At 56.0% G+C, this 21,803-nt stretch overlaps 2 protein-coding genes across 4 annotated transcripts in view; both read right to left on the bottom strand.

Annotated features, from left to right (window-relative positions):
• ARHGEF17 (Rho guanine nucleotide exchange factor 17) overlaps positions 1-79 on the bottom strand; it is a 30,057-nt gene extending 29,978 nt beyond the window's left edge. Inside the window, exon 1 of the mRNA XM_050334098.1 lies at positions 38-79. Coding sequence (XP_050190055.1) covers positions 38-79 — 42 coding nt within the window. The remainder of the gene's footprint in view (positions 1-37) is intronic.
• Positions 80-2,662: 2,583 nt separating this feature from the next.
• Positions 2,663-9,671, bottom strand: P2RY6 (pyrimidinergic receptor P2Y6). Of its 3 annotated transcripts, none has more exons than XM_050333475.1 (2): positions 9,618-9,671; positions 2,663-4,921 (listed from the first exon to the last, which is right to left on the bottom strand). In XM_050333475.1, the coding sequence occupies exon 2, from the start codon at positions 4,863-4,865 to the stop codon at positions 3,873-3,875; it is 993 nt and encodes a 330-aa protein (XP_050189432.1). In that variant the 5' UTR covers positions 4,866-4,921; positions 9,618-9,671; the 3' UTR covers positions 2,663-3,872. The 3 variants fall into 3 exon arrangements, with proteins under 3 accessions (XP_050189432.1, XP_050189433.1, XP_050189434.1); XM_050333476.1 differs by lacking the exon at positions 9,618-9,671 and adding an exon at positions 9,369-9,527; XM_050333477.1 differs by lacking the exon at positions 9,618-9,671 and adding an exon at positions 6,525-6,568.
• Between the last annotated feature and the right edge of the window lie 12,132 nt (positions 9,672-21,803).

Here is a 21,803-nt window from a genome sequence, read left to right as displayed (position 1 = left end):
CCCCGCCGCGCCCCGGCCCCGGCCCCGCCGCAGGCACCGCCCGGCCCCGCTCCTCCTCCGGGCAGCCGGCGGGCTGCATCCCTCCCGCTTTGTTTTCTCTCTCGCTCTCTCTCTCTCTCTCTCCCCCCCCCTCCCCTTTTCCTTTCCTTTCCTTTCCTTTCCTTTTTTTTTTTTTTGGCTTTTCCTCCTCCCTCACCCCCTGCTTTTTTATTTGTTGCATTCAAATAAACTTTCCTCCCCGGAGGCGGGGTTTGCTCCCGCAGAGGGGGAGGGTTGAAGTTTGGATCCCTTTTAGTTGGTTATTTATTTAATTTTTCCTTTTTTTTTTTCTTTTGGAGGGGGCGGAGTGGGGGGCTGCAGAGCTGCCCTCTCGCTCCCAGGCTCAGTAGGAGCACCTGGCACCACATCCTTCTCCACCCTCCCGTATTTCACCCCCCTCCCGCGTCTTTCAACCCCTCCCTCCCCGCATTCTTCATCCCCCTCTTCATCCTTTATTCCCACCTCTCCCCAGCATCCTTCATCCCCTTCCCTTACGTAAAAGGGTTTATAAAAAAAAGGGAGAGCAACTTTTTACACGGGCATACAGTGATAGGACAAGAGGCTTGACACCAAAATAGGGGAGATTTTAAATTGGGTATTGGGAAGAAATTCTTCCCTGTGAGGGTGGGGAGGCCCTGGCACAGGTTGCCCAGAGAAGCTGTGGCTGCCCCATCCCTGGAAGTGCCCAAGGCCACGTTGGAGCAACCTGGAATAGCGGAATGTGTCCCTGCCCACAGCAGGGGGTTTGGAATGAAATGATCTTTAATGTCCCTCCCACCCCAAACCATGCTGTGATTCCCTCCATCTCTTCCCAGCTTTTTCTTTTTAGGGGAAAACAGGATAACTAAACAAAAAAGTGGGTGCCAGGGAGAGATTCTTCCCGTTGCAGTGGATTTCTCCAGCCCCTGCTTTGCAGCTCATCCTGGGGAAGGCAGAACACCTTGTTCCCAACATGCAAAGCTCCCAGCAAAGCACTGCCCTGCAAACAGACTTCCTCGTGGGTTTTCAGCATCTCTTGTCAGCACTTGCTATTTGCAGCCTATAACCCTTTTTTTCCCCCAAGACAGCAGATTTAGTGCTGGGGAGGTGAAAACTGAAGGTGGCTGGGATGACTGGGGAGGGGGAGTTTGAGCCGTGGTCTTGGCAGCCTGGATGGGGCTGGAGAAGTGTCCTGGACGTGCAAAGGATGTTGCTGGCTCTGACCCGTGGTCACAAAAACCTGCTAGTGATTTAAAAAAAAAAAATAAAAAAATTCACCATCCCCTGTAAATGCATTTTTCAGGATCTAAAAAGCACCTCCAGCGATGCCGTGAGATGCAAATATTCCTTCCCTGGCTTTCCCTTCCCAACCTCCGCCCTCCTTCCCTGTTCCCCCAGGGCTGGGTGTCTCCAGGCTGTAAGGATGATGTCCCCACGATATGTCCCCCCTTCTGGCATTCAGGATTTGGGCAGAGCCGCATCCTCTCAGTGCTGTAGGAGCTGTTCCTCAGAGCTGGTTTTGAGCATCTCAGAAGGAAAGGAGATGATTTGAAGCACCTCCCTCATCTCTAAGACATCATCCCATCACCCTGGTTCCGAGGCCAGCTGGTTCCAAGGGAACTGCTGACAGGACCCCAAGGCCATGTAGGACATGGTTGGACCCAAAGTAACCCTTAAAAGCATCCAGAATTGGTGATTCCAATATCAGGAACCTCATCCTGAGGCCACTGAATGTCCTGGCCTGAGCCCACGCAGTCCCTGAGGCCACCGTCAGTCCCTGCAGCCATCACCAGACTTTTTGGAAGCTGCTTCATTCTCCCCCACGAGCTTTATCGTGGTTAAACTTTGTCCTCCCACCTCGTCCCAGGGGTGCAATCCAGGCCCGGGGCGCTGTGATGGAGCAGGGCTCCTCCCTCCCTTCCTCCCTCCCTCCCTCCTTCCCTGGAGCCGGGTGGGCACCCACAGACCCGGTTGGGAACCTACAGACCCGGCTGGCTTTCTCCAAATCTAAATATTTTGCGCCCTCTCCTGGGTCCGGGTGGCGTGGCCGGGCACCTCCCACCCTGTCCCCTCCCTTTCGTCTGGGAACACCAGGCCGGGGTTGTCCCTCCCCCGCCGCTCTCGCAGCCCCCCCGGGGCGTTTTGCCTTTGCATCGCAGCACCCCAAAAATGCGTCGGAGGGGATTTCGGCAGCACGAGGCTGCCTTTGCCTCCTCCATCACATCCTGTGCCCCAACCCCGAGTCGGTGTCCTCCCCATCGGGACTCTGCCACCGCTCCTGCAAAACCGGGTGGTTTGGGCCGACACCGGCACAGGATCCGCCTCCATCAGCAGCCCAAGGGATGCTGAGATCTCTGAGCATCGCCCAAGAGCCCCTGACCGCTGTGGGCACCCTCCTCATCCTCGTGACAGCAAGGAGACACTCTGGGACCACCCTCACTGGATGCTGGGGAGGTCCTCGGGTGGCCAGGTACCCGAGGAGGACACCGGGTACCTGCAGGGAGCAAGGGGAGTTGCACCCTCGGCCAGGTGCAGGCAGCCAAGCTGGAGGGATGTTCATCCCCGGAGGTTTGAAGCGAATTCCTTAAATCGACTCAGATGTGATTATGACAACCAGTGAAACCCGCAGTTGTCTATATATATATATATCTGTATTTATGCTCTATATACACACATACACTTATAGATACACATGCTGTGCTCAGGTGGAGCCTGTGCTGGGCCCAGCCCTCCCCCTGCTCACAGATATTCTCTGGATGCACATACAGTGGGTGTGCAGAGGCAGTGAAGAGAGGGGAGCCTTATTCCATGCATCCTACACCTTAAAGGAGACTGGCAGAGCGATTAGTGGGGTGTCCACCTCGCCAGTCCCTCCCTGCTGGGAGGGAGCAGCATCCAGAGGCTGTGGGAGCAAAGCTCGGTCCCCAGTGCAGTGTGGGAGCAGTGGAGGGGCCACACCAACGGTGGGACGTGCAGTGACGTGGCTGAGGACACTGAGTAGCTCGGGGACGTGGGGTTCCCAACTCCAGGCGTTGTGTCCGGGTGTGCTGGCTCTGATTTTGGTGGGTCCTGGTTAGGAGGTGACAGCAGGGCGCCACAGACACCAGGATGGGCCGGGTTTGGGGTGCTGGGCTAAGCAGGGAGCTGGACTCGGATGATGCTGAAGGTCCCCGTGCAGGTGACATTGTTGCTGGCTTGTGTCTGACCCAGCCCATGGTCATGGCTTGGGTGGAAAACCCAGCATGGGTGTCCCAGTTACAAGTATGTCCCCTTTCCCAGTTCCCAGTCTGGCCAGGGATATTCTGCCACCATTTTGCAGCACCAGTGGTACCAGTGGGTCCCCATGTCTTGCTGGTGTGGCCCCATTCTGGGGACTGGGGTTTGGGGACGTCCAAGAAACATCCACAACACGGATCTTGAGCTGGAGAAACACATGGGCCTGTGACTGCCAGACAGATAATGAGCTGAGCTTAAACCCTCCCCAGCCTGGGAGAGGGTGTCTCCTTTTCACCTTCCCACCCGGGAATTTCTCTTTGAGTAAGGGGAGAAGTTGTCCCCCAGCAGCTCCTCCTGAGCTGGGGACCGTGTCCTGCGTGGTTCCACCACGCTCTCCAGTGGATTTTTATTGCATTGGTGGCTTGGCCACCAAACGTGATGCTGAGCTGCTCCAGCTGAGCAACCGAGCCAGGGAGAGGACACTGTGGTGGGTTAATACTGCGCCGCTGCGGGCTGGAGACAGGATGACAGTGCTGGAAGCTTGGGAGACGCCATCCTCCTGTCCTCCAGCACGTCCCCAGCTGAAGCCATGGAGCTGAAAAGTCAAAATGGTGCCACTGAGGTGGCCCCGTCCTCCCCTACGAGCCGTAGGTGACGCAGTGGTCGTGGCGCCACTTGGAGCTCACCTTGTCCAGGAGGTAGCGGGTGCTCTCGCGGAACTTGCGCTGGGTGAAGTAGAAGAGGATGGGGTCCAGGACGCTGTTCATGCTGGCAAAGGGCCTGGTGCACTTGTAGGCAATGGCAAAGGCCTGCAGGGCCGGGCAGGCCACGCTGTCGGAGGAGCGCACCATCAGGTAGATGGTCTTGGTGAGGTGGAAGGGCAGGAAGCTGATGGAGAAGACGATGACCACGATGATGACCATGCGCACGGCCTTGTCCTTCCTCTTGTGCACGGCCAGCCCGATGAGCTCGTCCCTCTGGCACAGGATGCGGGCCATGCTGCAGTAGCAGCCCAGGATGGCGGCGAAGGGCAGCAGGAAGCCGGTGACGGTGAGGGTGATGCCGTAGGGGAAGTAGGCGGCCGAGCGGTCCGGGGCGCTCAGGTCGTAGCACACCGTGCGGTTCCGCTGGGTGCCCGTGGAGGCGAAGACGAAGGTGGGCAGGCACTGGGCGACGACGATGAACCACACCCCGGCACACACCAGCCACGTCAGCCTCTTCCCCTTCCGCTTGTGCCACGAGGCCAGGGGGTGGCAGATGCCCAGGTAGCGCTGGACGCTGATGCAGGTGAGGAAGAAGATGCTGCCGTGGAGGTTGGAGTAGAACTGGAAGCGGACGAACTTGCAGGTGAAGTCCCCGAAAGGCCAATAGTCCTTCTGGGTGTAGTTGTAGATGAGCAGGGGCAGGGAGCAGACGTAGAGCAGGTCTGCCACGGCCAGGTTGAGCATGTAGATCATGGAGCGGCTCAGCGCCTGGCGCGCCACCCAGATCTGCCCGATGACCACGGCGTTGAGGGGCAGCCCCACCACGAACACCACCGAGTACACCAGGGGCAGCAGCACCTGCTTGAACTCCTCGTGGAAGGTGCATGAGTTCCTCCCGGCGCCCACCAGGGCTGTCAGGTTGGCCATGGCGGCGTTGCCACCCCGTCGGTGTCCTCTCTGCTGGTGAGGCCCCTCAGCAGCACCTGTGAGTGACAAAGGGGACAGTGGGGGACTCGTCTGTGCGGTGTCACATCCACCAGCATGAACCTGTGTGACTCTGTGGAATGCAGCAGCCCCCAGCATCCACCCAGGCTGGGGGATGAGGGCATGGGGAGTAGCCCTGAGGAGGATGTGGGGGTGCTGATGGCTGAGGAGTTGAACGTGCCCTGTCCATGTGCTCTGGCATCCAGAACCCCCCCGTGCCCTGGGCTGATCCCACAGGGATTGTGGGCAGCAGGGGAGGGGGGGATTCTGCCCCTCTGCCCCCTCAGGTGAGACCCCCCTGCAGAGCTGCCTCCAGATATGGGGAATCAACATCAGAAGGATGTGGACCTGTTGGGGAGAGTCCAGAGGAGGCCCCGGAGCTGCTCCCAGGGCTGGAGCCCCTCTGCTCTGGAGCCAGGCTGGGAGAGCTGGGGGGGTTCCCCTGGAGAAGAGAAGGCTCCAGGGAGACCTGAGAGCCCCTTGCAGGGCCTAAAGGGGCTCCAGGAGAGCTGGAGAGGGACTGGGGACAAGGGATGGAGGGACAGGACACAGGGAATGGCTTCCCACTACCAGAGGGCAGGGATAGGTGGGAAAATGGGCAGGAATTTCTGGCTGTGAGGGTGGAGAGGCCCTGGCACAGGTTGCCCACAGAAATTGTGGCTGCCCCTGGATCCCTGGAAGTGTTCAAGGCCAGGTTAGAGCAGCCTAGGATAGTGGAAGGTGTCCTTGCCCATGGCAGGGGATGGAACAAGATGATCTTTAAGGTCCCTTCCAACCCAAACCATGCTGTGATTCCACAGTTCTAAGCCACGAGAGTGGGTTTAGGGGTCTGACAGGAAGGTGAAGGTGGACACAGTGGGATACACGAGCTGGTGACACACTGGACAGTGAGGTGACCGCAGTCACCACCATCTCAGCTCCACTCCCCGTGGCATTTCCAACCCTTAGGAAGGTTTGCACAAGGCCAACCCTCCCCTCATCCCTCTGCGGGAGAGGAAATTGCGGCAGGAGGTGCCGTTACGGCCGGCACGGCTTCCTGCTCCTCTGCAGGGGGTGCCAAAGCCCCACAGCCCGTCACCCATCCCGCCCATCCCGGGACAGGCCACCTGCCAGGAGCCCGGCCCGGCCCAGCCCCGGGGGCAGGCGTGGGGATGCTCTGTGTTGGGGACGCAGTTCTGGGGGTGCTCTGGGCCTGGGGATGCTGCACATGCCTCCTGTCCCCTGGTACCCCACTGAGTGCCCCTGCACCCCCCACTGAGCCCCTCACACCTTACTGAGCCCCCAGAACCCCACTGTGCCCCGCTGAGCCCTGCTGAGCCCCCCTGCCACCCCACTGTCACCCCAGCTCCAGGCAGTCCCAGCACCCACCTCTGCCACCTCCAAGCCAATAAGTGCCTCAGGGTTGCAGAATTCCCTATCCCCTGAATCCCACAAACCTTCCCTGGGACCCCCCAAACCTCCCCCAGGACCCCCCCAGGTTGGGGCAGCACCCACAGGAGCCTCTGCCGTCCCGTGTGCTCCGCCTCCGAGGACGTGGGGACAAGGTGGCCGGCAAAGGGGTATTTAAAGGGGTATTTAGGGGCACCTGGGAGAGCATCCTACCTGCCAGGGTGCCACGGGGTGCCAGCGGGCGCCACGGGGTGCTGGAACCTGCCACTGTGCCCAGCACGGGGCGGGTTTGTGCCCCCTCCCCCCCCCCGGGGCGCTGAGCAAGGAGCGCTTCCCCTTTCCAGCCAGCGGCAGCTCCGCGGGGAAACGGGAACGGAACCGGGCTGGCAGCGTGGGCACCGCACGGCACGGCCCCCCTGGGCTTCACATGGCGCTGCACGGCATGGCATGGCACGGCGGGGTGGGCACTGGGCTGCGTGGAGTGGCGCCGTGGGCATCACGTGGACCCCACACACCCCACACCCTCTCTCTGCCCACACGGGCACCCCTACAACATGGGCACAGCTCATCGTCGGGCCGGGCGGGTTATCCCCAAAAATCCCTTTCCTCACCCCAAAAAACCCTCACGGGAATCCCTGCTCGGGGAGATGGGGCTGGTGCCTCCCAGATCCATGGGATTATGGTCCTGGTGCCCTGATGTAACAGCGCTGGCGAAATCCATCAGGAAATGAGACTTTTAAAGGGGAAAGGGGGTGCCCTGATGCCACTGTGATGGGCAAAAGGTGAAATCCATGGTGAAATCAGACTTTTAGGGGGGAAAAAGAGGTGCCCGTGGTGTTGGGGTGCTCTGGAGGATGGGATCACCCTTATCCCAGGGATTTAAGGTGCCTATGGGGGAGGAACAAGGGTTGGGAAAGAGAAGTGGGACTATTCTGTGGCCAGATGGGAAAGAGATTAAAAACAATCCCTGGTCCTGCTCCCCAGCAGCCTGGAGCTTCCCCTGGCTTTGCCCCCCTCCTACCATCTCACGCCAGCCCTTCTTCCATGGAATTAGCTTTAATTAACACCCTGTATTAATAGGAAGGGGGTTCTGCAAGCTGGATCCAGTGGAAAAATATCCTGGCGGCTGCTGTCCCCAAATAGGATAAAGGAAGGGGGTTTCCTGCCTCGGAATCCTTCCTCCTTGGTTTGTCCTGCCCATTGTGGTGAGGTGGGGGGGTTGTGGCTCCCCAGCAGGGCTGGACAAAGCTGGGCTGGAGGGAAGCGAAAGCTCTGGCTCAGCAGATTTCCGAGGATGAAGGGGGGGACGCTCCCCTGCCATGTGTTCCCTTGGCCAAAGCCACCATATCCTTGTCCCCAGACATTGCCTGGCTGATCCCAAGGTGGCCAAGGATATATCCCCTCTGCCCCAGGACTCCCTGGTGGGGACCAAGGCTTGGTTGTTTTAAGGGAAATCTCCAATTAGGGAAGCCTGGGGGTGTAAGGATGGGGACAAATTGGGAATTTTGGGGTACTAGACGTGGACTTTCGGGAATGGGACACAAGGATGCGTCTGCCACCAATGTACCCTGTCCTTGGGTGACCCCCTCCACCTCTCCGGGCTTTAGTGCCCCATCTCCTAAATCACCTGCCCTGTTGCTCTGAGCAACTCTGAGCAACTGGGCAGCGTTTCCCTGCTGGAAATGGGAATTGCTGGGAACTGGGAAGGTGCAATGAGTTGGCCTGGGCTCAGCGGGCAGGGCTGGGTTTGTCTGAACCCACACATCCATAATATGCGTAAAGGCTCATGTATTTATGCACCCACACGTGCACAAACACTTATACAAGCACTTGCACCTTTCTGTATAAATAATATATACAGCCCTCTACATAAATATACATCTCTCTCCATCTCTACATTTATCTCTCTAAGTACACACAACCACATATCTGGCTCCTCACGCACATGCATGTCTCTGTACATGTAAATATATATGTCTCCAGTCACACACACACAAACATACAACCTTCTACCCTCTCTGAGCACAGGGACTCACCCTTGGGTATATACAGGACTCCATCCACAAAAATACAAATATATTTATGCTTCTATACACACATCTGTGCAGATATGCTCACATATACAATATATTTATACCTTTGGATGTATATATGGACAAACAGATATAGATATATATATATATAGATATAGATATATATATATAGATATATATATAAAGGCAGGGTCCAGGCTCCCTTATCCCATCCTGCCCAGTTTGCTTTGGCCCTGTTGGGGTCCCATCCTGACTGGTTCAGGCTCACTCCCTTGGATCTGATCCTGCTCAGCCCGATCTTGTCCCGCCACATCCAGCCCTGAATCTTGTGTCTCATCCTGACCCAGTTTTGTCTGACACCTCTGGGCCCGATCCTGCCCAGTTTGTACCCATCCTGCCCAGTCCCGTCCGAACCTTTCAGGTCTGATCCTGCCCAGTTCACCATGACCTCTTGTTGGGTCCCATCCTGTCCTGTCCAGCCCCGTCCTGCCCAGTTCACTCGGACCCTGTTGGGTCCCTTTCTACTCATTCCAGTCCCTTCCTGACCAGTCCAGCCCCATCTTGCCCTGTCCAGCCCCATCCTGCCCAGTAAACTCTGAGCCAGTTGGGTCCCATCCTGTCCCGGTTCGGGGGGTCCTGTTCCCCCGCTGTGCGTCATTTACCGGCAGCGGGATGAGCCGGTTGGCAGCGGGTTCACTCTGACACTCTGTAGGGTCCCATCCTGCCCTGTCCAGCCCCATCCTGCCCAGTTCACTCTGAGCCAGTCGGGTCCTGTGTTGCCCCGGTTCTGTTGATCCCGTTCCCCCTGTTTCTGGCACTTACCGGCAGCGGGATGTGCTAGGCGGCAGCGGGTTCACTCTGACGCTCTTTAGGGTCCCATCCTGCCCTGTCCCGTCCCATCCTGCCCGGCTCACTCGGTCCCTGTAGGGTCCCATCCTGTCCTATCCAATCCCATCCCGTCCTTCCAGCCCCCTCCTGCCCGGTTCGAGTTGTTCCGTCTCCCCACCCCATACGCGGCACTTACCGGCAGCGGGATGCTCGGGGGGGTCAGCGGCTTCGCTCTAATCCTTTAGGGTCCCATCCTGCCCTGTCCAGCCCCATCCTGCCCAGTTCTCTCTGACCCGGTTGGGTCCCATCCTGTCGGGTTGGGTCTGACCCTGGAGTGGTCCCATCCTGTCCGGTCCATCCCCATCCCGCCCGGTTCACCCTGACCCAGCCGGGTGCCCACCCTGCCCGGTTCCGCTGATCCCGTTGCCCCGATCCCGGCACTTACCGGAGCGGGATGCGCGGGGATCCAGCGGCGCTCCTCGCTCGGGGCCGCCCCGCCGCCGCCGCCGCCGGCCCCGCTCCGCCCCGCGGCCGCCCCGCTCCGCCCCGCTCCGGCCCCGCACCTGCGGGACGGCCCCGCAGCGGGCTGGGGAAGGGGCACAGCTGGGCTGGGGCAGGGGCGGAGGAAGAACAGCTGGGCTGGGGGCCCGACAGCTGAATAGGGGGGTCTGCCCGGCAAACACCTGGCTGGGCATCCTGGGCGAACATCTGTGTGGAAGAGGGTGTTGTGTGTGTGGGTGGGGGCTTCCAAAAACCCCCAAGTGGGATTTATAGGCGTGGGGTGCTCCGGCCGACTGCTGGATTGTCCTGGCCGGAGGGTTGGAGTTGCTGGAGCGCTGGGAACAGGGTGTCCCTGTGGCACCGGGTCCCGAGGAGAGGGGTCGGTGGCTCGGGCACTCATTAACCAGGCGATCAAACATCTGCGCTTCCTGAGCAGGGCCATTAAGGAGCAATAAGGAAAGGAACCCCGGGGGGACGTGTTGGGAATGGAAGGGCAGATGCATAAACAGCCCAGGGATGCCGGGAATACGCGGGATGACGGGCTTGGCCCTTTCTTTCCCTGGAAGGTCGTGTCACCCTCCCAGATTTTTACCTGCTCTTCTTCTTAGGGCTTTTGATGGGTCTTGGCAGATGTGGAAGGGAAGAAGGTGCTGAACAGCATCTCCTGGATGATGGGAGCACCGTGGGTGGGGACTCCCTGGTGTCACCTCGTTGCACCACCAGAGCAGGACTCAGATATGAGCTGAGGGGTTTCAGGATGGGATGGGGAGGTGGAATGAGGTGTCTGGATCCCGTTGGCGCCTGCGCTGCAATGGACAACGTGGGCTTTCATTGATCCTGGCACAGACCCACGGCTAAGCCGGACACTGGGGCCAGGGGGAGATGGGCTCTGGCAGGAGCTGCCAGGAATATTTGCAACCACAGCCGGGCTGGAGCCATCACCTGCATCTTAGCGCTGCCCAGACTTGTGGGGTTGAGTTGGCGATGGCTCAGTGCCCTGGTGAAATTCTCTGCTCCCTCAACCCCCACCAGGAGAAGGAAAGGGGTGTGGGGGTGGGGGAAATGTCTTTCCCCAGAAAACATGCTTTGTGCAAACAAGCCCAGCATCCTGTGATGGGGAGCCCAGGACTTTCCACAAACATCCAGGGAACGCAGCTGAGAACGGACACAACTCAACCCTCTGATGAGCCACCAGTGAGGACACTTATCCCACCTCCAGTGCCGCCTCCCACGAGCTCCAAGCTGGTGAAAAGGAGCGGGTGACCTCCTCCCTGCCGCCACGTGGGTGTCCTTGCGGGTCCCCAAGGTGAACAGCCAGCTGTCCTGCTGTGGGGACACTGTAAATACTGGTGGGAGTGTTAAAGAGAGGGAAATAAAAGAGTGGCTCCTGGCTGCCTGCCAGCCCCAACCACCTCCGCTGAGCCCAGCACCTGGACCCAGCCCTGGAGCACCTGGAATAAATGGGAATCCCCCCAAGAATGTCAGGGACAAGGAGAGCCAAATTCAGAGGCAGCATCCAGGGCTGAAAAAGAGAATGCAAGCAAAGCTTTGTTTTGATGCCTCTTTTTATCCGTACGACATATTCGCTGGGAAAAATCATAGAGGAAAGGATTCCTCTTGGAACCTCCGGGTGAATTAATCCCTGGCAAAGAAGGCCTGGCACGGTGGCTGGACTGGGCTCCCCGAGAGCATTTGGCCTCCTGGTTTCTGCTCCTCCGGCTGCTCATTGCCAGGAACTGCATTAGCTGCTGATTGCAGGCGGCCTTTGCTGCTGCTCTTCCCTGGGGGAATCGCACATTCCCACTGGGATCCAGGTTCCCAGCCTCCAGCAGGATGCTTGGATACAGAGGGGAGCATCTTCGGTCAAGGTCAGGGAGGCGTTTGGACCACATTCCTCCGAATAATGCCGAACTCTTGGAGGTGTAAAGCAGCATTTTTGGAATGCTGAAGCTCCGGGAAGCCTCGGGGCTGGGATGTCCCCACAGTGAGGTTCCTCAGGCCTTTGAGGTTCTCCCCCAGCACAGATGTTCCAGGGCTGCAGGCTGATCCCTCCTGCCTTGGGCTCCAGACTGGAGATATCTTGAATGAAAAACTTCGTGCCATCTGAAAGCTGTTTATAATGGAAATGGAGATAATTCCTGGAGTTAATGTCCTGACCACACCAGCCTGGCCAGGGGGGGTGGATCTGGTTGGGCTTGCTCATGAGGAGGCCACGTTTGAGGGTAGCTTTCCCTTTTTAAACCAGCTCTGGGGATATGCTCACCCTGCTGTTTGAGTCCCTAAATTTTTGGCAGAAAAGGAGTTTGGTGGGGAAGTCTCACCTCCTGAGGCCTGCTCTGATGGTGCCCTCCATCTTCTTGCTTCAGTCACTGCTCACCACAGTCAAACCAGTGCAGCCAACTGGGGGAAAGCCCCAAAGGAGATGCCAAATTGTCTCGCTGATGGACCTCAGAGCTGGAGAAACTGGTCAAGCTCCATCGTCATAACTCCATTTCCATTATAAACAGCTTTCAGATGGAGTGGAATTTTGGGGTCCCAGGCCCACACTTCTGGCCCTCCAGTGCAGATTTCCTTCTGCAGGTGAGAAGTTTCCAGCAGCAGCCTGTGAGCCCAATGTACCCACTCTGCCAGGACTCAGTGGGAGCTCCAGGAAGCCTTGGGTTTGTTGGGATTTCATAAGAAGAAGCCTTGGCTTTGCTCCAAGCAGGAGCTGACCCAGAGTTTCTTGAGAAGTCACATTTTGGCTCGTTTTCCTCTCCAACCTGCTTTCTTGCAGCTCCACGGACGTCAGCAGGGGAGGAAAGGCCTACTGAGCCTCTCCTCCCCCAGATGATTAATGCCACAATCTTCACAGGCTTTCCTTTTCCTCTCCTCCTGCTGGCACACCCTGACATGCCCCAGGGATTCAGGGCTGCTTTCTGCTCTTGGCTTTCCTTTGCCCAGGAATCCTCAAGGAGCAGCGTGGAGCACAAGCATCCAGGCACAGGTGGTGCTCCAGGCTCCAGCTTCATCCATGACTTCACCAAAAGTGGTGGGTGTTTTGGGAGATCTCATCCATCTTCTGGTGAAGCGGGTTGGGAAGGGAGATTCTGGGACTCGCATCTGGGATCTTCGCAGGCCTGGAGGTACCTTTGGTATTTTCCACCCAGGAAAGATTTCAAACAACTTTCCTCAACTCGTTGCTGTTTCCTCAACAGCTTCTTTGCCTTGGCTGTTGGACCAGAGGCAGTTCTCCAGCTGGAGGGCTCTCTCTGGGAAGTGATTTATCCCAGTTGCAACGAGGGATGAAGGGTGGAAGGACTGATGGAGATGTATTTGGGGTACCAGCATCCCAGTAGGACCACAGAGCTGGACACACTAACAGGGGGAAAACAGCTATTTTAAGGTCGAAAACCAGCTTCTCAGGGATGAATCAGCCCAGGGAGCTCCATGGTCGTGGTCCATCACCATAATCCAGGGCCAGACACAAGTGTCCCAACTTGCCACCATCAACCCCTGGCTGGTGGATACCCAACACTTGGGTCTTGTGGGTCGGACAGAGATGGACAAGTTTCACCAGGAACCAGCAGTTTTGTGCAGCACAAATCCAATGCTTTGCATTAAAAACTGCCTGGTGTGATTCCTTGGTGCCTGCCCAGGAACCCCTGCTGGGTTCTGCAAGGAGTAAGGAATTCTGCACGTGACTTCCAAACCGTGTGGCCCAGATCATCCAGCTTGGATGGGTGTGCAATTTTTAGTCCCTGCAATGAACCTGAGCCTTTCTGGAATGGGAATTTTGAGTTCTTCTCTGCTCCTTTTGCTCATTAATACCATTAAATGCAGTGCTGTTGGCACAGGGTGTCCATCCCCTTGCCAAGGGACCAGCGAAGACCTCGGGGACTCCTGAGAAGCCAAAATAACATCCAGCCATGAGGCCTCTCCCACAGGGACCAAAACCTTCCAGGAATTTAAACTCGGGCGTGGGCCGTTTTGATTCCCAGGAGCACTCAGGGATCTGCTCAACTCTTGGGCTGCTTCTCCTTTTCCTGCAGGTGGGTCCATCACACATGGCCACCACAGGAAATACTCGAACCACAGTGTCCTGTTCCTTCCATTGCAGAGGCGACTGAACCGGACATTTATTTTGGGAAAAAAAGCATCTATTTCATGTCTGGCACCACCAGTGATGTTTTCTGTGGGAGCATCTCACATGTCTTCACTTCTCCCTTTCGATTCTGCTTCTCAGAAGATCACAACGTGCTCTTGAAGCACATGAAAGGGGAAGGCACGTCCCTAGGGATTTATTTTTTAAATTCCAAGAATTTGCCCCTTTCTTATAAGAAAGAAAATGTTTGGGTTTCTGTAAAAGAGCAGAATTACAGAATTTAGACACATTTTTGTCCTCCATCCCTCACAATGGGCAAAAAAACCCCCACCAGTGCTTGAGGTTTCTGCTCAGCTAAACCAAAGGTGATGGCAATATTTTATAGGAAGACTTTGGAGATATCCCAAATATCATTACCCCTTGATTTAGGGATAGCAGGTTATTCTGTGCTGCTTGCTGGGAGATGACTGAACTATGACTTGCTGGAGGTTTTACTGGGAGCATCCCCACAGAGGGGACCATTTTACATCTTCCATCCTCAAATGGGGATGATTCCCATCTTTTTCTCCCCAGCTCATCCAACAGGAAACCCTGTGCATCCATTTTTGGGCAAGCAGGGAAGGGCTCAAAGCTCCAGCAAAACCCACTCAGGGCTTTCTGTAGGGTTTGCTTTGAGTTATGGGCAACATTAAGAGCAAGAATTCGGGGTCCAGAGCCAGCTCAGTGCCCAGGATAAGGGGGGAAGCAGGAACAGCTTCCCAGGATGGACTCAGTTTTTGCAGGGACGTGGTGCTGGGAGCAGAATTACCTTGGCAGCACCTTCTAAACAAAGCTCAGAGCAGAGCCAGTGCCCAGACACTTCATACAAACACCAGGGGGGAAACCATAACAAGGGAAATGCAATCCTGGGGGGTCCTGGCCATCAATTGTCTGGCTTTGGGCACAGCCAGCCTCGGTTGCTGCACCTTTTTTGGTGTGCTGGCTTGCATGTTTTGGGGGTTTGGGGTGCTACAGGCAGGGAGGGGGATATTTGGGTGCCAGCAGATGCTCCTGGATTGTCAGGAGATGCTGATATGGTCGGGTGCACCCTCGGGGGTTGTAAGACCACACTGAGCAAGGGGATCGGTGCCTGTCTGGGGTTAAACCACAACACCATCACTGCTGGCACGGACAGGGTGGGCCAGGGAGCTCCTGGGTCACTGTGATGCCCCCAATCCTCGCCTCAGTTTGTCCAGTCGCAGCAAATGAATGCCCAGTCTCCAGGAAACAGCCCTAAAACACTCCAGGACCCTCAGAGGGTTGGACCCCATGTCCTGGATGAGCAGGCAGGGCCCCCTGCCCTCGACCTGCCCGTCCTCCAGGACACCTGAGACCTGCCCAAGCCAGAAATGTTTGAGCAGGTCCATCCCCCTGTTGCAAAACCAAGGCAATGGGGAAGTTCTGTGGGGAGGGAGGAGGGGAATGTGATGGGAAACAAGACCAGCTCGTTCCCCTCGAGCTGGCGTGTGCTGGCAGGAACGCTGGGTGACATCATCACAACACCTTTTGCAGTGTTTCAACCTCCCTAATGGGGGTGTTTTTTTAATCATTTTCCTGCAAATATGGTTTGATTTTATTCTATTCTACTCCAAGATATTATTTTTAAATCCATTTATTCAGGCCAGGAGCTGCCAGGGCCTGGGTTACTCTCTCTCCGTGCACGTCAAAGGGAGAGCCCTGATCCCACCAGGGTGGCAACAGCTCTGACATAAACGTTAGGGATAAATGTCCAGACAAATCCAGCATAAACAGAAAAAAAAAAAAAGTTGTGAAATAAGTTTGATTTACTATATCCAGTAATCCTAAGCATTCTCACTTCCTTCCCGCTATTATCCCATGTCATCTTCTATTCTGGGGTTTGCAGAGAAATTCACTCAAAGGAAAACTGAACAATAACAAGGAGGAGATTAAAATAAAACCAGGAAAATAATGGGAACGATGGACGAGAAGTTGGTTGGGATTCCAGGAAGGTTCAAGGGAATCTCCTGTGGAAGGATGTGACTGCAAGGACCCGAATTCCCGCTGCAGGGGGAGGAGAAGGTGCTGCTGTGCCTTCAAGACCAACTGCAATGGATGGGGGTTTGGTCGAGACTGGCTCATCTCAGCAGGGTGGTTGGAGGAAGAGCCCTGGGATCTTCCCCAGGATGTGTTGTGGAGGGCTCTGGATCTGCAGCCCATGGATCTGAGCACAACTTACAGGACCTCACCAGGACCTTGTGTTCCGGGGGCCAAGGGATGAGCTGAGACCAGGCTGCTGCCATTAAGCACCTCATTAAATCTCCATTTCCCAGGCACTTTGACATCTGTTTTTCAGCACAGACACGAGGGGAAGCGCTGGTTTTCTCCACCAGGGCGGGAGCAGGTGCAAACAACTCTTGGCTAACCGAGACCTTGGGGCGGGACACGCCTTGCGCTCTCCTCTCAGCCTGACACGCCCGAACGTGCCTCTCTGCTCAGGCCCAGCTTAAGGGCTGAGCTGCATCCCATGTGCTTGCATCTCCTCCTGGCTGAGTGTCCAAGTGCCCCAATCCCTGGGATTTGAGAGGCACCATGTGGCCCACGAGCCAGCACAGCATTTGTTGTTTGGGCCATTCCCCAGTCGGTAGTTTACGACTCCAAACCCGGCGCTTACCTCTGGAGCGCTCGTGTGTGCACAGGGCTTTTCTGTCTGCAAACAACCAGGACAGCTCAAGGGCTTGGCTCCCACCCTGCTGGCTCCTGGATTTGTTCCTCTGCTGGCTCTTCTCCCTCTTCCTTGCTCTGTGTTTCGGCAGGAGGGCTCCTCCGCTCCTCCCTCCTCATCACTTGCCAGGTGTTAACATGGGATTGCTCCCAGGTGCCAGAGATGTCACCACGTCACTCCTCAGGGGCTTGGGACCCGTGTGCTGACTTCTCTGGGCACCTTCCAAGCAGATGTGCCCAGTGGGATGTGCCCCTCCCTTATGTTCCCCAGAAAGCCTTTGTAGGTATCGTGCAGGGCCTGGAGAAAACAACAATGCCCACGAAGGTCCTGGGACTGTCACGTAGGTCCTGGGATGCTATAGGACTGCTATATTGTCTTAGGATGGTCCCACTGACCTAGGAATGTCACACTGTCAACCCAGGACCAGGGAGCACCAGCATTCACACCAGCAGGTCACATCAAACCGCTCACCAGTGTGGTGGCGATGCCAAAGGGTCTGGTTTCTCCTCCTCCTCCTCCTCCTCCTCAGGCAGTTAATATTGATTGGGTTTATGAATTAACTTCCCTCAGAGAGTCAGCAGAGCCGGAATGGGGACGTTAAACAAACATGAAGCCCTTTGTGACTCAGGCAGTGGCCCCGTGCCAAGACAAGCACACAAGGCCCCAGCTGGGCTTTGGGAATTGCTCACTGTTAAATCCACAGGGTCCTGGAGAAGACACTGGGTGAGTCTCCCCCAAAGTGCAGCTGGGGCAGGTGAAAAACTTCTCCTTTGCCCAGCTCTGCTGCTCGGGACCTTTGTCCTTCAAGCAGAGCAGAGTCAGAACATCCCTGCTCTGGGAAGATGATAAACCTCATCCCTGAGAGGGTACCAGAGTGGCACAGACCTCATCCCGGATTTGGGAAGGTCCCTCTTCCACCCCACACATGCTCCTGCACAGGCATGATGTAGCCCTGTCCTGCAAACTCCCAAAGCTCTCTATTTTTGAGTAAAATGAGCAAGAGCTGACTGTGCTTTTGGGTGGGAATGATTCAAGAATGACTTAAACAGTAAACCTGTCCTTTTTATATGGCTGTTTCCCTCTTTATTCCCCCTCTTGGCTGCTGAGAGGTTTGTAAACATTTATTAAAATCTGCTTTGACATGTCACGAGGAGCATTTCCTTTTGGCTGGCTCCTTACACGTTTGCTTCCATCCCAATTCCCATACAAGGACAATGGGGAGCCAAACTGCTTTCATCCCTCAGAGCCTTCCCAGAGCCCTCTCCAGGGTCATGGCTGGGGGACCAGGGAGGCTGAGACCTCCCCAAAGTCCTGGCTGAGACCTCCCCAAAGTCCTGGTCGAGACAGATCCTTCCGACGGTGCCGCCCCCGCGCTAAGGAGGGGGATTTGTCCTGTTTGCAAGACAAAAATCCAAAGACAACAGAAAGCTCCTGACAAAAAAGAGACCTCCATCACCTCACCTTGGTGTCTCTTTGCGTGGATCCACTCTCATCTCAGCAGGAGGAGAGAAACGGAGCCAAAACCTCCGGGAAACGTTCCACGGCCCAAAGCAGGAGGGCCAATGTCTCTTCTTGACCCCCAACCTCGCAGCTCTTATGATCTCCAGCAGAAGATCAGTGCTCTCTGGCCAGGTCTTTCCAAGCCCTTCTTATATGAAACTTCCCCCCTCCCTCCCCCCCACCACCACAGTTCACATCAGGAGTGCAGTCCCCTGCCTTTGATCCGCGCGGCCTTGCGAGGACACCGTGAGCTCATCCCCCTCCTCCTCCCTCGCCCTGAAATCCCAGACATCCTCCAGATGTGCTGCGGAAGGACGAGCACCACGTGCCTGTCATTAGAGCCCAGATGAAAGCTCTGGCCGGGGAGGATGAACTCCCGTCCCCTGGAGCAGGTGCTCCTGCAGGACAGCGAGGGCCAGATGGTCACGCCGCTGGCGGGGATGTGCTTGCTCCTGGGAGCTGGGAGGCAGGGGGGAAGGCTGGTCCTGGAGAAGCATCAGTCTGGTTTGGAAAGACAGCCCAGGCTCAGCTGGGGAGGAACGAGAGCGGGAAGCGCAAACATTGCTCCTGACAGAGAGGCTGAGCAGCCTCACCGGGTCATCGACCCACCCCAGCCGCCTCATTTTGGTTTGATGTGTCCAGATGTGTTCTAAAAAGCCCGAATCTCGAGGCTGCTCCTGCAGGTCATGGGGAGAACCAGCTGCCTCCAGAGAGGATAATTCCCCTTGAACCCCTGAGACACTCCCATGGTGGACATTTAAGTGCTGAGACCAGGCTGGGTGAGCCCCCTCCTTCCCCCTGGAGAGGGATCCATACTTACCCAAGAGCCCTCAAAGGTGTTCTCAGAGCTGTGGAAAACCTTGAAGCTTTTGAGAGAATTAGGTCCCAGTTCTCAAAGTTCTGCTCTGGAGAATGTTTGCTCAGAACATCTGGGAGATTTGCCTTAAGTGAAAGGCTTGAGCACAAAGAGCTCAGGTGGCTTCTGGTTTGGGGAAAAAACAAGAAATATTGGGCTGGTGAGAAACATGGTTGTTGAGTGAAGGCTGGAGAAGGATTTGTGGCATGAAGGGGCATCTACTTTCATGGGATCAGAATAGTTTGGGTTGGAAAGGACACAGGGCTCCGGGCACAAAGGGCCACCTGGTGCTTTGGGGGTGTCCCAGGCAGTTTTGGGGGTGCAGAGTTCCACCAGTCAGTCCCCTGATTCCCAAAGAACATTGCTGAGCGTGGCTTGGAGGTGGTCTCAGGTGACAACAAATTCCCTGAAATCATTATGTCCCCAGAAATCCCAGCTGGAATGGACACTGGGCTTCTCCATCCCAGCAGGTCCCATGTGGGGCAGGGTGTCCAAACCAGGCCCTTTGCTCCAGCTCTTCACCCCAACTCCTTCAGCAAGGTCATCTTTCTGGGGGCCTTCAGAAGCTCTAATCAGCTTCTCCCTCAGCCCAAACAGTCCCATTCCCTCAGGCTCCAGGGCTGCTTGGCTTGGTGCCCTCAGGGGCATCCTGAACATTCCACTCACTGTGGGTAAAGGGAGAGGGTCACCAAGCCCCACATTTCACTCCACAGGGGGCAGGAGGTCCCCCTCTTCCAGCAAAACCTCCCAGTATGCCTTTAACACCCCTCCCAGTGCACCTTTAACACCCCTCCCAGTGCACCCAGCCTCCCAGTCTGATCAGGGAAGCTCCAACCTAAAGAGGAAAGGTGAAAAAACAGAGTGAAAATCGCTACAACCCCACATTTACTGCCCCAAAGTGTCCCTTCCTGCCACCCTGCAAATACAGCAGGCAGGGATGTGCTCCCATTGTAAAAATGATCCCAGCTGAAAAGTTCTCCCAGTTTAGAAGTTCTCCCAATTTAAAAGTGCTCCCAGTTTCTAAATGGTCCCAGTTTCTAAATGGTCCCAGCTTCTAAGTGCCCCCAGTTTCTAAGCACAGGGAGAGTGTTTGGGGGGAGATAAGGGCTGGCATAGGCACAGGGAGCTGGGCTGAGATAAGAACAGCCATGGAAGTGTTTCAGCTCCATGGAGCTGCATCCAGGGCCAAGAGACCCTGGACTGCTGCAGAGATAGGAGAGGGACACACAGTGCCAACCTTGGGGGCACGGGCACAACCTGCCCCTCTGGGATTCTGTCCAAAATCCCCTGTGTTCCAACCAGATCCCTTTGCTCTGGTGCCCTTTGCATCCCTGGGGTGAAAAATCACAGCTATAAATAACTATAAACTCACACCTTGGTCCAGGCAGGGCTCAGGAGCTCTTGGGAATGGGGATCAAGGGATGTAAAGAGGTTAGAAAGGGTAAAAACGGCCCTTCAGCAGAGCTGGATGGTTTTCCAAGCAGGTCAGAGGGACATGTGGGACGTGCTGAGTTGGCACTGAGCAACCAGACACAGTGTCCTCTGGCTCCTGCTAATTTTGGGATGCTTGGAGCAAAGTGCAGTGCCAGAGGGAAGGTGTCTCCTCCCTTAGAGGGGGTCATGAGGACATCCCAGCGGCACAGCTGGCCAGAATTCCATCCATGCACCAGGAATAGCTCCCCTGTCCTCACCTGGAGAGGGATGCAAGTGGTCACTGCTCCAAACAGTGGGTGCAGAAGGTCTCCATGAGCAGCCTGGGTGTGTCTCTGCATCCCCCTGGCTGTTCAGTTGAGTTGGAACGTGCACATGTGGGCAGGAGAGACCAGCACAGCTCCACCCTTCCCTCTGTGGGATCCAGGCTTTTGGCCCCCTCTCCAGTTTTCCAAGGTTGTTTTCCCCTTGGCAAATCACCCTGGCACTGGGTGTTTCCCTTTCCTTGGCCTTTCCTTTGCTGTTTGGATGTCACCTGCCCCAGGTCCTGCTGCTTGGGCCAACATTAATGGACTTGGTGATCCTTGAGGTCTTTCCCAACCATAATGATTTTATGATTTTATACTTCTATATTCTGGTTTTCTCTCCTCCCTCCCCCTCTCTCTCCTTCCCTCCCTCCCCCCTCATCTCTTTGGATTTCATGGATTCACAGAGTGTTAAGGGGCTGGAAGAGGGGACTCAAGGATCAGTCTCAACCTGCCATGGGCAGGGGCATCTCCCACACGATTCAAGGCCTTATCCAACCTGACCTTGAGCACTTCCAGGCTTGCAGCATCCACAGCCTCCCTGGACAAGCTGCTGCAGTGTCTTACCACCCTCTCAGTAAAGAATTTCTCCCTGATACTTCCACATTGTCCTTTGCTCAGCAGGTCTAAGCATCCCTGAGGTTTTGCCTGGTTCCCTTTCCCTGAGGAAGGATCCTGCCTCGTTTATCCATCCACCCAAACCTCGTTTTCGAAGGACAACACAAATATTTAATGCCACAAAGGGCATCGACGAGCGACCTCCGAATATTTGGGGACAAGGCTTGGGATTATGCAGAGCTTTTTCCTGCCTACCCCCTGAATTACAGTGACCTCCCACGAGCAGCCACAGTGGGAGCGCTGGGGAAATACCAGGGCCTTGGAAATGCTGCACAAACAGCACAGGCAAAGCCAAATATTTGTCCTTTCACGCTCCCCTAAGAAGGGTTTCTTCTGTGGAGCTCTCCTGACTCCAGGCTGGGAGGAAAGGGAGGGCAAAGAGGCTGGGAAATAATACCAGGGGCAACCAAGCAGCACCAGCATTTTAGGCAGATCCTGGACAGCGAACTCAGCTCCTCTTCCTGGTGTTTCCCAGGACACCAAGTCTTCTTCCTGGATTATTTGAATCAATCATTAACGTGGCCACATTTCTCATGGCACTTCAGGGTGTTTGCACTTGGGACACGGTGCCAGAGAGGGGCAAAAAATGGGGATGAAACAGGGAGCAGAAATCC

This window comes from Myiozetetes cayanensis, unplaced genomic scaffold (assembly GCF_022539395.1).
Source record: "Myiozetetes cayanensis isolate MyiCay16 unplaced genomic scaffold, myiCay2020 scf5-8, whole genome shotgun sequence".
Lineage (NCBI taxonomy): Eukaryota > Metazoa > Chordata > Aves > Passeriformes > Tyrannidae > Myiozetetes > Myiozetetes cayanensis.
The sequence above is the reverse complement of the archived record's forward strand: the minus strand, read 5'-3'. Positions and strand labels throughout refer to the sequence as shown.